This window comes from Temnothorax nylanderi, unplaced genomic scaffold (assembly GCF_030848795.1).
Source record: "Temnothorax nylanderi isolate EJ_2023f unplaced genomic scaffold, tnyl_v1.0 TNYL_tig0012_pilon, whole genome shotgun sequence".
Taxonomy (NCBI): domain Eukaryota; kingdom Metazoa; phylum Arthropoda; class Insecta; order Hymenoptera; family Formicidae; genus Temnothorax; species Temnothorax nylanderi.
Genome location: NW_027249074.1, coordinates 2055341 through 2071176, shown reverse-complemented (window position 1 = coordinate 2071176; position 15836 = coordinate 2055341). Strand labels below are relative to the sequence as shown.

Below are 15836 nucleotides of genomic sequence, written 5' to 3'. Positions count from 1 at the left end.
ACTTGTGACGCCTCACCGTTGCCTTGTCGCGAGCCCCAGAAATATTTTGATTGAATAACGTCATAAGAATTCCGCTACGCTATTTCCTTGCGCGCGTTACCTGCAACGTAGACGCGCGATTTGACGGCGCCGAAGTACCCGTGCAGTTCCTCCTCCTCATTCGCCGTGCCGCCGAAATTGTCGAACCACTTGTCATTCCTCTTTAGCCACGATCTGTGAAATTATAAATTAAATTTCTTTTAAATACGATTTTATTTAAAACATTTGATGATAAACTTGGAAAAATCTTTAATACTATAGGTGCAGATTTAACGTTAAAGCCTTAATGATAGGGACTCTAAAGAGACCTCGATAAAGATTATATGGTTCGTTTATCGAACGGATGGAGGATGCAATTCGAAAATAAATAATATGGTAGGGAGTATGAAAGCGTATTATTGCGGAAACCTTTGTTGATGGCAGAATATGCAGTGCCAGGCATTGTCGGACGTGTCCCAACGCGAACAGGCCTTCCTACAGGATCTAGCGCCGCAATCGCTGCAGCGCACGCCGCGGCCAACTAGAAACGGTGCTAGGCAACAGGCGCAACGTCCGTCATCGACGACCACTCGTTGTTTCGTTTCCCTCGCCTTCGAATTCTTCCTAAAAATTTTTTCTTTCATAAATCAGGATGCAAATATCGAGGGTGCCGGGAAAATAATTATGGTCGCAATCACGCGTACCCGCACTGAGAAAAAAAATTGTTAATCCCAAGAAATAGTTAGTCCGATACGTTCAACTAAACATTTTAGTTAGTTAACTAAACATTAGTTGTTTCAACAATTTATTTAGTTTCTTTAATCAAGAATTAATTAATTTAACTAATGTTTAGTTAACTAACTAAAATGTTTAGTTGAACGTATCGGACTAAATATTTCTTGGGATTAACAATTTTTTTTCTCAGTGCGTGTATCGATCGCACGTTATTAATCTTAGATCTTTAATTAATTTTGTAATTAATTGGATGTTACTGAATATTTATCAATTGACGGGGCAATAAAAATCGATCGATTTCAACTTGATATTGACTTTTTTCAGAATTGATTTTGCTTTTTTAGCTTGTTTATTTAAATGTAATTCATAATGCATAGAAATTATTATATATTAAAATAAAATTAAAATTTATTCATTCTTTGTATTTTGATTGATATAACAAATTGGCACGATGATGAAAGAGACGTATATGTTAGTGTCGCCTTTGTTTTTCGCGAGGCAAATTAAAATTTTCTTTAAATAAAATTATACGGAAATATAGATGCAGAGATGTCGAATTTTGATCAATACACTTTAATATTATTTAATTTCAATTTATGAAATATATCCCAATTATTAAATGTAAATAGGAGGGTTTACTCAAAACATGCAACACACAAACTGTGAATAATACATTTATTTGACTCAAAATTATTCGCAAAATATTCGCAAAATTTACAGCCAAAATATATTTGTCATTTACATACTAAGATGGAATAATAATCTAATATATAGAAGTTCAATATATAGAAATAATGAATCAGCAAGCAGTTTGATAAACGAATCATTGATTAAATTTATTTTTGAATGTGCTGACAGCAAATATTTTTTATGTGAGTATTTATGATGGAAGACAATGTAATTAAAGTTTATATCACATAATGTGCAATAATAAAATAATGATTAAAAAACAAGCATATATAACGCGTGATAAAATTGTTCGAATTTATTATATTATGAAACCACAATGAGAGAGATTGACTCGATGTACATATTCTAGGACACAGTTGTTACATATTTACAACGTCGTAACGGTACAAAATAACCGCGCTTGCAGTATATGCATGCACTGACTATTAACACAATGCGCATTTACTGTACAGGGTGTTCTACAAAAGTGAATACGGGACGAAAATTTTATTCCTTAAGACTATATTAATACTATATAATTGCTTTATAGTAAAAATTAAGAATTTCTTAATTCTTAAATTGATTTAAACTATTTGTTGTTTGACTGGGACGCTTTTATTTATTATTTAACTTAAATCGAGAATTATTTGGAGTTTAAGTAGTCTTTTAATAAATAAATTTTTTTAATTTTATAGCACATCAAATTTTATTAATATACTGTTTAAATTGTAATCACGTTTTAAATTAAAATTTCGAAAAAGAGATTTCTATGAATTATAATCAAAGGATATAATTTTCTGTTTATATATCAGTTACAACTTTATTAATAAAAATTTTAGTTTATCAACGCGTCATCAAAAATAACAATATTTTTGTTGAAGAAAGATTTAGTCGATATTGTTTGGAGGGAAGCCAAATTGACAATACTAAGGCACCCATACATATACATATCGCTACATGAGATCCCATATTATTGAAACCTGTTGGCGCGAGCCAACAATACGAAAGAGAATGTAATAGAAAGTACTTATAAATAGGTACAGCGTGGGTACGGTTTTATGCTACAATAACCCGCATTTCTAGCTATTTTTTTCTCAGTCATCGCGCACACTTAATTAACGGTTTATATTTATTTGGAAAGTGGCAGAAGTCAAACACGTCGTAAATCGATGTTACATCTTTTTACTTCAACGCGCAACACTGCTTAATCTATTTCGAAGCAGTTAAGTGGAATCAGTTAATCAAATTACATGATAATCAAATCATCACGATCTGATTATCATGTGAAACCGGCACTTTTACTTTCTCCTTTTTTTATATTGTATTATTATGTTTTTAAAATAATTATGTAATTTTTGCGGAAGTTTCAATGCATATATAAATATGCGGTTTCTAAAAAGAAATCTTTTTATATGCCATAAAAACGTTATATTAGCGTTGACAAAATTGTTTGGATCGCTCTCTTGTGCCACTTTCGAAATAATTTAAATAATTTAAATATTAATATTCCTAATTTGGCTGATGGCCGTTCGTGTTCAATCTTCGCGATCGAAGAACACCGCGGCCGCGCTTATCGAGTGGCTGTCTTCATCCCGTTCCATATCGGAGGTGACCACCTTCACCACCACAACTTCAATGGTGATCAGCAGGAAGAGGACCACAAAAGTCGCCATATTATACCTCTCCTGACTGGGCACGACTTTATCGCTCTCGATTAGAAGCGTCGAGATCAAGGTGGAAACGTAGATTAGCATGTTGCTGACCGGAGAATAGAAGAAGTGTTCTTTGAAAGAATAAAGGTGACACTCGTCTTCCGCTTTTGTTTAGAAATTTCTTCTTCTTTTCTAGTCTTCTAGAAAAGAACTGTTGCAATTCTTGGCATAATGCAGATCACGGAAAAGAAATCGTGAAATTAAATCGTAAGTTTTATTCAACTTTGATCCAGTCGCGTAACTCCACTCTGACTTTTTAATAGATAATTCTCATTGTTTTTTATATCAAATGGCACTATCAATTACGCGCAAGGATTTAACAACTAATCACGATTAATCCAAGTCAACGTTGATATTTCTGTAAATACTTTTCTGTTTGTATTTCTAAATCATAGCATACTAATTATATCAGTCCGAAAGAAAGATATAGTTTATTGTGAATATTTCTGGCCAGCATCGATCCAACCGGTCTTCGGTGATTCCACTGCAAGATCTCTCGGAAAATTGTCGTCCTGTGAACATTGGGAACATATCTAGATAGACAATGGGCAGACTTCGCAAATTAGTTTGTAACTTATTATGCGAAAGTTCTTTCGACCTTAATCTCTTATTTATGATGTCGGACGCGGTGATTCGGCGATTCCGCATCTGGTCGCGATGATCCTCGCTTTCCCCGTCGACTTCCTCGGCTTATCCATTCCGCGTTTCGGCATCCTCCCGCATCCGCGATCTTGATTCGCGCGGCGATGATTGTTTTTCGCGCTGAACGCGCCGTGCGCTCGCACTCCGATTTAAACGCCGGTTATGCGATCGCAGCAGCGGCTTTCCACCGCACGATCGACGGCAGTTACGTCGTTTTATGTAACGCTGCGCACGACACGCGATCACAATCGAGCTTCGTCTGCACTTTTTATGTGTCTTTTTTATGAAGGTTTTCAATTTTACGTAAGAAGTGAATGATGGCTGGTATAAATTATGCAAACATGAAAATTAGGAAACTAATCTTTGATTCGAGAGAAGCACTGTTTAACCTTTAAGCAAACAGTTCATTAATAATTTTCTCTTTTCTCGTTTTTTTTCCTCAGTATATTCCGTTGTTATTTGTTATGCTAAATTGCTTTCTTTCCTGTTTTGTTTCTGTCACGCATTTTTACATGGAATTAAGTGTGTCGCGTAATTCCGTGCTTTGATTTCTTCAGAAAATATTTCCGATTAAACTCTTTCCTTTTTTTCTTCTTTTTTTTTATAAATTATACTTTTTAATCTGTTTCTTTTTAATCAATCTGTCAATCACATGTCCCAGATTTGTATATTTTAAACTTGCTCGATCTCCTCTTCTTCCTCTTCTTCCTCTTCTTTCTCTTCTTATTCCTTATGCTCCACTTTCTGCAGGCAAATCTTTTGATTAGCCTTCTTGCTGGCCTCCTCTTTTCTATTTTCTTTCTGATACACACGTAACGTTCTCACAAATGATATATATGTATTAATCCTCTTCTCGTTGTTTATGCCTCAATAGGCTTGGACGATCCTCGCGATTCGTCACCTACTTCGCGATCTCCTTTCGGTTCAGTCAACTCTTCTTCTATTTTTAACGTACAGCTGACTTACGACGTTCTGAAGTTCTGATCCTGCAAACATTTGAATGCGAACTGCGTCTTCAATCTCTTCAAGTAATTCCTGCACTCGGATACTTCTTTCCTTTCACTGTGTAACTTCTCCTGCTATCCTTGCTATGCACTTCTCCGGACGACCTCCAAGCTGGTTTTTCTGCTTCTCTTCCCACCTCTCTTCTTTTCGTCCGCCTCTCTTTTCTTCGATTTCCTCTTTCTAACTTGCGGTTTCTCCTGCTGCTATCACATTCCAGCCCGCTGTTTGATTCGACGTTTCATTAATCTAGACTAGGCACTTTTTGCCGGCCCTTAATGGAGAGGGCAAAGTACTCTAATCTCTGAGTTTTGATACCGTCGCAATTTAACTCGTGTCTTTGACGATGTCGACGGCAATGCGAGTTTTTGGCCCGCGGTCAGACCGCAATGTATTAATTCGCTCGGCATGCCATTTCCGCTGGACCATTCGCGCTGTAGAACCGGCACGATCGTATCCTCGTACCGGACTGTCGGCTCGAAAGTGACAGTGAACTGTTGGTAGCCGGGGAAACTCAGGATCGCGCGGTTATGCGCGCCGATGGTAGGAGCCTCCGTCTTCGTTACATTCTTATGACGATGTATTCCTTTCTCTTGCTCTTTCCCTCTTTCCCTCTCTCTCTCTCTCTCTCTCTCTCTCTCTCTCTCTCTCTCTCTTTTTCTCTTTCTTTAGTTGGTTAGGTGACCCATGTTGCTGGCGTTGCAGCGATTAATAGAAACTTTCACTGAATTTCGGTGGTCGCTGTTTGATGATGTCAGGAAGAATTGCCAGTTCTTATACTTTTCATGTTATGCAAAAATTGACACATCAATTTTAACGAGAACACGGTGACGTAATATCAAAAATAATTAGACGAATATTTGTCCGTGTTGATTCGAAGTCACGAGACGATTAATAATTAGCACGGTCATGATCATGTTAGTTCGAGCTACTTTTTTAATGAGATTCATATTTCGTGTGCTCAATTTTTCGATAACTTTTTCGTCTCGTTAAACAGAACGAAACCCGTTTTGTTTTCTATTTAAAGAATCTTTCTCCAGGTTGGAAAGAGGAAGTAAGAGAAAATAAAGAAAGAGAAGGGTAGAAAACAGTAAAAGCACAATTGGAGGATGACATTTCATTTTTGTTCGTTTAATTTTTCTCAAGCGGTTTTTAGTTAGAATAGTATTACATAACGGAAATGTATTTATATATATATATAGAGATCGATTAGAACGTTGCTGACAAGTCGAATATATTTTTGCTAAAATTTAGGTCAAGTCTGTAGAAAGTTGCTTTGTCGTTCACCACGTTTTTCATGATATTTATGACCGTCGAAAAAGCGCTGGTTTTACCGAACATGATTTTAGTGTACTTATGTTTTTACGGTTATATTATCAATCTTCTTATTATATTATTGGGCGCACTTATATTTTTCATTGCGACTGTTAGGATATTTTATGCGAGAAATTAAAAAACGACAAAATTTTATTATCTGTGCTAATAAAATTTACTTCAAATAAAATCAATAATAATGAGAGAACTCTGTATCATCTCTAAAAATTCATTTCTATTACAAAGTTTCGAAAAGTTTATTAATATTTTTTTCGTAATTACTTCGTCCAATGATTACAGGACTGCAGGATAAAGTGATAATAAGTCGTAAATGTAATTATGCATTGAATAGAGCGTGCTTCATATGCACATAAAAACTGTAATTGGTAAAAAAAATGGAAAGTACATGTATAGTTCAACCTTTTATAGATTCAATCATTTTTCTCATTTCTATATATGCATGCGTTATAAATTAAATTTGATTGACAATGTATTATTAAACGCCATAAAAAATATATTTTTAATTTTTAAATTAGAATCGATCACATTTCTCTCTCTCTCTCTCTCTCTCTCGCACTAACAGAATGGTCAATTGTTACAATTAATCGACTTCGATGACCTGCAAAGTCTCACGCTTTGAACATTTCCTCATTTCTTCGTGTATGAGAGACAGGCGATTCGCGTCCGACACGCGTTGCTGTAATTCAATTACATCACCTATCCTCGCTATCGTGCAATTCCTCGCTTCTGTAACCATTTCTTATTATATAATAAATGCCTTTCCCGTCCGAGCGAGCATCACCATATTTATTTACTCGATGAATCCTACGTCTATCTTACTAGTTAGCTCTTTCTTGATGTTTTTTACAATAATATTCAGTCTTTAAGAATAGACAAGAATAAATAAGAAGGTTTATAATATACGTTTTAGATGAAACATGTGAGCAACGGAGAAATAGTGAAAAAAGATGATTTTTGTAACTTATAAAGATATAAATATTAAATCATCTTAACTGCATAAAGTGCACTTTATTAGATACCTACGTAAGTCCGATATTAATTTCATATATTTTTTAGAAACGTAAAAAATTATATTCTGTGAGATTGCATTTTATATTTTTTAGATTTTGGATTTTTTAAATAGATGCCGTTTCTAGTTTAATTATATTATTAGTATTATTTTTTCTCTTTGTCGAAGAAATTAGCGAAAAATTTTTCTTCCACGAGAGAAGGCGTATCGAACGTGGGACGTGAGTGGTACGAGAAGCAGTAATTTACCCATCTCAATAAGAAAGTACCGCCTCCATTTACGACCTAGTGTAATTGAAGAATCTAATATCATCTCATTAGAATAGAGTTTTCAAAGTATGCAGTAATTATCGAGCCGCACCGAGTCACTGTTCGCACTTACCGTTTCTCTCGCTTTCTCCCGCAGATGATCCTTAGAAAGAAATGTTTCATCGGTCGTTCAGCTTCAGCTCGGTCTCACAATGAATGCTAACGCGAACACTTCGCGCTATTGTCATTGGGTAAAAATACAAATGGCAAGTTGGTCTGTTTGGTCCGAAACTGGACGGGCCGAACTTCTTCTTCAATCGAAACTTCCAAATTTTTTATCTTTGTCTTTTCCTCTGCTTTGTTCTAGGTCGTATTTTATGAGCGTCGCACCGTATTTTTTATGTAATTAATTTTTTTCTTTATAGGTTGTTTAATATTAGCCTTATCTTTTTACACCTCCACGTGTGCTCTCTTTTTTAAAATAACACCAATATTTTCCAGAAAAGGATTATTCGTCAAACAATTGATTTCTTCTATTTCGAGACTTTGTCATCCGTCGCGTTATTTGGCGAATCTATAGTACTGAAAATAGAAAATAGAAAATAACCTGGACTTTCAGCTTCATGCGGAAAACTCATTTCCAGCATTGAATAGCAGCTCTGTCGGTCTTAGTCGTCGCAGCGACGTCAAATAATGCGCGTTCAAGTCTCTGTTCTTACGGTGCCGCTTTTATAACAGACAATAAAGCGGAGAATTACTTCCAAGTATAGTCGGACAGGAGTTTCGGCGGTTTCGAAGGACAATGTCGATATAATACGCGCCAGAAACGTTCCAATGCAATTTACGCTTTCCTTGGCGGTGGATCACAACAAGCGACTGCGATCTGATATTCCGCGGAAAATCAGTTTCGAGTCATCAAAGTCGAACAGAGGAACTTTCGCGATTGGCGAACGTCGGAAAAACCGACCGATTTTCGCACGGACGAGAACTAGCGATCTCCTCGACACCTTCGGAAATCGCCTTCGCAGCGAGCAGACCGACTATCCGCGACAGCGAATATCCCGACAATGAGGAGAGCGTCGCTGGTGCGCGCGGATCCCCGGGTGTTCGGCGTTCCTGTACGTGCTTCCGGTTCCCCTACGCGCCGTTGCGTCCATTGTTCGGTACGGCTCGATACGTACATTGTGCAACGCCCGACGTTTTACCATTGACGTATTCCACGCCCCGTGGCCCGCCACGTGCATCATTAATGACGGTCCCCCTTTCTTCTCTCCCCTCCGGCGCCTCCACTCGCTCGCGGGTATCGATACGTCGTCGATGTACGTCTCGTCGCACGCATCACCGCGTCGTGGGCGCTTCCGGTGGCACCGCGAGCCTAAACCGGCTCGTCTGTGAGGTCGCGGACCACGGGTACCTATTATTCACGCGTTCCGTTCAGGAGCATTGCACGCAGTGTTTCTCGCCGCCGCCGTCTCGATCGCGTATGCCGGATTCGCATCGCGGAAGAAAAGTCTACCGTTCGCGCGTAGAGTACAAATGTGCGAAATTAAGGAATGGATATATAAGAAAGATAAGTCGCTGAATGACGATTTAAAAGCGATTAAAAAACTTATTATTTGAAATGTTAGCAGCAAAATGAAATTAAATAATTTGAATTGCTGGGACAATAAATGTGATAATTTGTCGACGATGAAGTTAATTGCTTCAGTAAAAATTTATTAGTAATTTTGTTATGATTTTCTATCGAATGTATATGTATAGCTTTTTTAGTGATCTTATAGCGATTGTTTTATCTTCGAGAAATTACTCATTCCATTTCGCGACAATTTTCATTATCTCCCACGATCTTAATTATTCACATCAGCTCATTTTTTTTATTCCGAGGATAATTTAGGAGAAAAGTAACCTTATTTCGATATGGAAATATAATTTGCCTGGAAAGCGCGGTTTATTTCAATTGAGTACACGTGTGAGTTTTGAACTTCTGAGGGAGAGCTCATCAAAAAATAACTTATATCACTTTCAGAAATAATCCTTTTCCAGATATAAAAGAATATCGACAAATCTGACAAGACTGTACGAAAATATCTATAATACATATGTACGATACAATCTACGAATCTACATGATTTTACTGTACTACTTCTATTATAAGCATTGATACACTGCGAGGGAATGCGAGGGGCGGAATCAATTTTTAATCCGGGTCACATAGCTGACACAATGCTATCTCGTTATCTTGAAATACCAGAAGGCGACAGGTATCGATCCGCTTTGAATTAATAAATCTGTCGCGATTTTAAATCGGCGGTACAACAAACCGTCCCGGCTTTTGTTGCGTCACAAACGATCCCAAATAGTTTCGAGGCGGTAGTCAGGTATTGTTAAACTCCAACGCTTATCTTTACCGATACGCAATTTGCTGATAAGACTGTTCAGTGAGACAAAAAATATAGGTGAAAACCTAATCTTTCTACTTCAAAACAGCGTGACTTAGTTTTTTATTTTGAACGCAAAAAATATAGTTAAAACGTAGGCTTAAACTGTCCCAAACACAATCACAACGACAATATCGGCGAGATTATCGCGATATTCGCGATACAACATAAATTTTTTTTCGAGGAATTGTAAAAAGTATGGATATTGATAAGACCGGCACACGGGCATGATAAGTTCAAATCCTATCATTGATAATTCTGGAATTTCCGGATAGGGCTAGTATTACGTCACTATTAAAAAATGTTTGATATAATAATAACACATGCATGAGAGAATTAAATAAATGTTTGTATAGAAAAGTATAGAGTACTGGAAAAATTATCTTCGGGTTTGGAAAGGTTCTAAACTTTCTGAAAAGTCGAAGACTTTAGATATTCAAACTTCTTGGCATTTCAGGATTAAAAGTGACATATTGGACATATTGAAATTGATATATCGAAAAATTCAAGAATTCAGGAACTCGCGTACTTGTGCATTAGATTGCGTCTCCAAAGTACTTCGGCTACTCGAGTTTCAGAAAAATTCTCGAGAGAGATAGTTCTCGAAATAAATCTCGAGACTCACATAAAGCTGTATAGAATTCGAAGGATCAGAGATTTAGATATATAAAACTCCTTCGCGGTCAGTCTATTCTTATAAATCATTTTTCCCTCCATCAAGAAAGCAATTCAGAACAATTGTCAAATATATCTCGGCAAAAAAAATTTCAAGAGATAATATTTGACAAAATAGTAAAGAATCAATTGACAATCTTTAGAATATATTTTCACGCACTTACCTCGATCGAAAGCCGAAGTAGAGGAAAATCCCAGAAGCCACTCCGACCGCCAGTAAACTCGTAGGCGAAATCATGTTTTTTTTTTTCGTTCAACTTGATAGAACGTAATCTTTAATGAAGATGCAGCGGAAAAAATTTTTCCTCGAACAAGTTTCTCTCCTCGAGCAAGACTGATGATCTTTTTAACACGAGGAAGTACTTATTTCGCGATACGACTGGAAATACGCACTTTAGTCGACTGTTGATCGCGCTTTTTGCGATATGATACGATATTACGTATGTTGATACACAATCGATGCCAATCGTAGCGTGGAGTGCGCGGAATCATTCCGAAGCGATTAGTATTGTTGCGCCAAGCAAGAACGTGCCCCGAAAGATCTTGTTATTTCACTTGAATTACAATTTGTCATGCACAGGTGTTCTCTGAAAATACGTTTTGCAAAGTTTATTCTTTCGCAATTTATTTCTGTCAGATATTAAATATAATTCTTGTATTTAATTTAACCCCTTTTCCTGTGTCGAGCTGGACTCGACATAAATAATGCTTTGCAATAAATTATTCCTATATCATTTTCCAATTAAGCGCTCGAAAATGGCTTAATGGATTATAATCAGCAAGCTTTATTTTTAAAATCTCTGCATTTTTCTAAATAATAAAAATTCTTTGATTTATTCGCTGCTTAGATTGAATTAAGGACATATCTTTTGCTTAGTAGTGAGAAATAATTTGAACCGCAAAGAGTTAATCTAATTTAACATTTATTTATTTGGAAAGAGAATAATGGTGTCGCTTTTATCTTTGTGTAGCAATCCTTGGACGACCGTATCATATAATTTTATTCATATATTTATGTGGAATTTTTTAATATCTGATTAAAATGCATAAGATTTTTTGTCTTTTTTCAACAGTTTAAAAAATATATTAAACTAAATTAACACAGATATTTATTCTATGAAATTAGAGAGCTTTAAATCTTATTTGAAGTTATACCTACATGTTTTGTATAGATAGACATAATTTTATATATAAAAATATTTAAGTATTGATAGATCTGGATTACTCTTCGATTATCATATGTTTAATTTTTAGAACGCGCAAATTTCTGTGTGCAATAAAAAAACATCGCATGGGTAGAACTGAATACAGAGAATAACGCTTCTACTGTCGATAATTAAATGTATACGTCTATTTAAAAAAAACGGTATACCATTCGTATATTCAATTTTTATTGATTTCCCGTGACTTTTAGTACTGAATAGCACTCGTTAAAAATATCTCCTTCCGATATCTTAGCCGAGTTCAAGAATCCAAAGTTATTGGAAAATTACAAAATTAAAATACTTGATAAATTTTGATAAACTTTGATAAATTTTCAAATTAAAAACTCAAGTATTTTATGATTTTGAACTGCTCGACATTTATAAATATTCTAATTTTTTTATTTACAATTATAAATACTAATCAACGAAAAAAGAGTAGGATGAAATCTTTTAGATTATTGCTATAACTGTTCTTTTTACTGTAACTGTATTTATAACAAAATTTCATATTTTTAAATTATTTTTTACATTAAGTTAAGAATACATTTTCTTTACATGGAATTGTATAGCAGAATTAATAATTAGCATTTGTAATTTAAATTTAAGAGATAAAAAAGAATAAAATAAAAATTGTTTGAATATTCATGAAAAATTTTCCCGACTTTTACCATAAATTTGCAACCTCTTCCTCTCTTCCTCTCTTTTCTCTTTTATCCCCGAACCGTACTTCACATCTCCCAATTCAAGTTGTACTTTGCACCTCCACTTTATCCACGCCGCGGGAAGTCTTTCTCGCGCGATTTATCTCTCCCACGAGGAGAAGGCAAGGAGCGTTCTCTATTTCAGAAACACACACGAAAGCGCAGCCGCTTTCTTCTCCGTACGAAAAATTTCGCAAGAATTGCATCCGCGTATCCGTCCCGTATCCGTCCCGTACTCGCGATAAGACCCGACTGAAACCAAGTTCTTATACGGTCCCGCGAACGGTCTCACCACGAGTTGGGAGAGCTCGTTTTTCTCGACTCGCACAATACGCGACAATTGCTTCATCGTGACGCGAGAAGCACGTGAGTCTTAGTGAGTTTCCACCTGCGTCGAGGCCCCTAGACGTCGCCGCGGTTCGGGACCCTAAACATATATCATTTTCGTCGGCGTTGTGATCTTCAGTCCGTCAGTCGCCGATGTGCAGAGACGCATGTTCGTGTACACATGTCTTCTCGTATAAGTGGATAGGAAGAATAATGTAAGAAATAAACGAATAAAAGAACAGATGCTTCTAATTTTTATTATCGATGACCTAATGTGGAATAATATTTTAGTTACTATTATTAATGCATGTGACGCATATTAAGCTCTTGCTGTTAGACGCAGTTGAAAGTCGAATGTTCAGCTATTTGTTATGGAATTCATTATTGAATTAAGCGCCTTGACATTGTACATTGAAGATAGTTTCGCACTTCAATATACTCTGTTACATTTTGAGTAAATGTAAGTTTTTAAACTTTAAATAGTATTTACGTAGTAGCTGTCCGTGATAATGTTAAAAATTCTTATTTTCTTTATCAGATACTTTTAATTACTTTTGCTAAGAGACATTGTTTTATCAAGTATGTTATTAATTTACAGTAATTGTAGATATGGAGCAAAGAATTAGATTTTTGGTTTCTGAAAGTGTTATCATTTCTAAACAAATAAATTGTTTCTTTAATATGTCTTCATCTAAACGCTGTCCAGCGTTGTTTGAAGACAGAGTTGACGCATCTCGAGCTGTTGACATAAAAGTGAGTACATGCATTAGATTCGTTTGCTAATGACTGCCTGAATAATATGTCATTTCACTTTTTTCTATAAATATCTCCGCATGATATTTGTATTGTCGGTTGAATTACTAAAATAAAAATGATATATTCTTGATGATGCTATTATAACGCGAAAATACCGTATTAATCTATTAGCAGATCGTTCGTATAATACGGTTCGAGTTCACGTGACAACAGCATGTTATCTCGAGATGATTATTTGATAGATACCTTATTAATTGTTTATACAATGCTTGATGCAACTCGGTTCTTTGTTAATAAATTTTTATTATGCTCTTGTAAGTAATTAATACTATTTTAATATAATTTTACACACATTTCTCTACTAAGCAATACTATAATCAACATATTCATATAACTATCACTGTGTTTTATCTCTCTATTAATTAAATAATTAATTACACAAAACTTTGCGCGCTCTACTTTGGTAAAAATGCACATTTTAATCGTCAAGAAGAATTCATTAAAAAATTAATCGTAACGAGTATTACACAATCACAAGAATAAATTTTATGTGGCGCAGACAGTTTTCTCATTATCTTCTAATCACTTTTTTCTAATCTTCTTTTCTAATTACTTAAGAATCATCAGAATTAAAGCATCTTAACATAATTATTATACGAATGAAATCTTCACCCTAGGAGGGAAAGAAATGGAAGGAAGAAATGATATTCCATTATCGTATTCACTCTACACACACATACACGTTCGTTTCTTCTCTATACAGTAAACAATGTCTGTCCTTCGAATATATGCACATTTGCATGATCTTATTAATTATCCACGCGCGGGCGCCGTAAGCGAGAGGGAGATGCCCTCCTCCCAATATATACGCAAATATATGATAATTTCGAGTAAATGAAAGTAATATTTACTTGTGTAAATATTACCTGAAAACTCTAACAAGTTAAACTTTAAACTGTACTTTTTTATTTTTTTACTTATGTATTTATTTATTTATGTTCTTTTTTTAGTTTTTTGCAAAGTCCCCCCCCCCTCCAAATTTATAGCCAAAATTGTAGCACCAATATAACGGTGCCAGTTATTATGCGATGGTAACTTATCACGTGTTCTTACCGTCCACGCTCGAAGCGATATCCCCAATCGCTAACTTCATTAGTTATCTAAAGATCCTTGCACAATGCCAGGCAATAGAAACTGGGAATAGGAACAGAATTTCCGACGAATCACTAAAAGCGCCGTATAAAATCAAATCACTATGATAGGTCAGGTACAGGCAACAGAGAATAGAAATCTAATAACATCGGAAATTCTGTTTCTATTCCCTGTTCCTATTGCCTGTTGCCTGGTATTGTGCAAGGGCCTTAACTCTCGCTCAAAGACTTCATTCTGTATCCGCGTGTAACGCCAGAAACGTGACTCTCTGCCTTGCTGATTTTATTGTGCATAACACGTCGAAACGAAGAGAGAGAAGACTTCTTTATCCAGTCGTGGCAGTCGCTTTTCGCGTTCACATCAATTTTTTTTGCTGATTGAAAAGAAAACGATATTCGGAAATCGACAAACGTCTAACGGAATATTATCGGAATCGGCACCGGAATTAGTTCGCTAGATCTTTCAGTTGATATAATCAATCCTGTTTTTAACTAATTAAAACTGAACTTGCATTTTGAGTGAATTTTCGAGTGCTAGTGGTAACGAAAGTTAAAAAGGAAACCGAATCCAGTTCCCATGGCGGAAGCGAGTCATCCTTCCTCGATCGGTTTTCTTCCGCAGGTAAAATGAAAAGCTAGAGGAAACTGAAATCGGTATAGCTTGTAATACGACGAGTTCAGTGCCCGATAATGCAGAAAACTGGATCTCACAGTTATGGTACTTTCTAATTCACTAGAATGGATATAATCAGAATTATAATACATCGCGTGGAATATATTAAATATTAAATCAAATAATCGCACATAGATAATGGATATCAGAAGCGTAAGAGAATTGTGTGTGTGAGATAATTAATTTCTTATAGAAACTCACCTCTCCGGGAAACTCAATTATACCGATTTCACTCTCAGCAACAAAAAGTGTTTGTCTTTCAGACATTCGTATATAATGTTATGCTTCCGAATAGAGTCCCAAGGTATTATCATAAAACAAGGCCTCTTTTTAGACTGTGAAACTCAAAGCGACGACTTTGGCTCGTATCATATATACAGTATATTATATACAGGGTGTTTCCTAAGTGATGTCGATAACTCCAAGAAGTGATTCCTTGGACAATTTGAAAGAAAAAAGTTCCTATGAACATGGATCTGGAAATGCTTTCCTGCAGAGTTATGGGCCTTTAAAGTTAAATAAAAATGAAACTTTCCGGAC

At 35.7% G+C, this 15836-nt stretch overlaps 2 protein-coding genes and 1 long non-coding RNA gene across 11 annotated transcripts in view; 1 reads left to right on the top strand and 2 right to left on the bottom strand.

The window, feature by feature from the left end:
* Window positions 1-12630, bottom strand: part of LOC139767843 (uncharacterized) — a 37339-nt gene extending 24709 nt beyond the window's left edge. For 2 of the 6 annotated variants that reach the window (XM_071697514.1, XM_071697509.1), the window contains exons 1-4: window positions 12357-12630; window positions 10648-11070; window positions 448-642; window positions 101-213 (exon numbers count right to left, since the gene is read on the bottom strand). In XM_071697514.1, coding sequence (XP_071553615.1) covers window positions 101-213; window positions 448-642; window positions 10648-10721 — 382 coding nt within the window. In that variant the 5' untranslated portion in view covers window positions 10722-11070; window positions 12357-12630. Of the gene's footprint in view, window positions 1-100; window positions 214-447; window positions 643-7503; window positions 8388-10647; window positions 11071-12356 lie in introns of those variants that run through there. The other 4 variants (XM_071697510.1, XM_071697512.1, XM_071697513.1 and 1 more) reach the window with 3 other exon arrangements.
* Window positions 1-15836, top strand: part of LOC139767847 (choline/ethanolamine transporter flvcr2a) — a 53996-nt gene that overhangs the window by 26991 nt on the left and 11169 nt on the right. The window contains exon 1 of one of the 4 annotated variants that reach the window (XM_071697524.1): window positions 14853-15245. The exons of 2 other annotated variants lie outside the window; for them this stretch is intronic. In XM_071697524.1, the coding sequence (XP_071553625.1) occupies window positions 15201-15245 (45 nt within the window). In that variant the 5' untranslated portion in view covers window positions 14853-15200. Of the gene's footprint in view, window positions 1-14852; window positions 15246-15836 lie in introns of those variants that run through there. One more of the 4 variants, XM_071697529.1, reaches the window with a different exon arrangement.
* LOC139767855 (uncharacterized) lies at window positions 1415-7493 on the bottom strand. Its single transcript, XR_011717231.1, has 2 exons — window positions 3733-7493; window positions 1415-3646 (listed from the first exon to the last, which is right to left on the bottom strand). It is a non-coding gene; the product is annotated as an uncharacterized lncRNA (long non-coding RNA).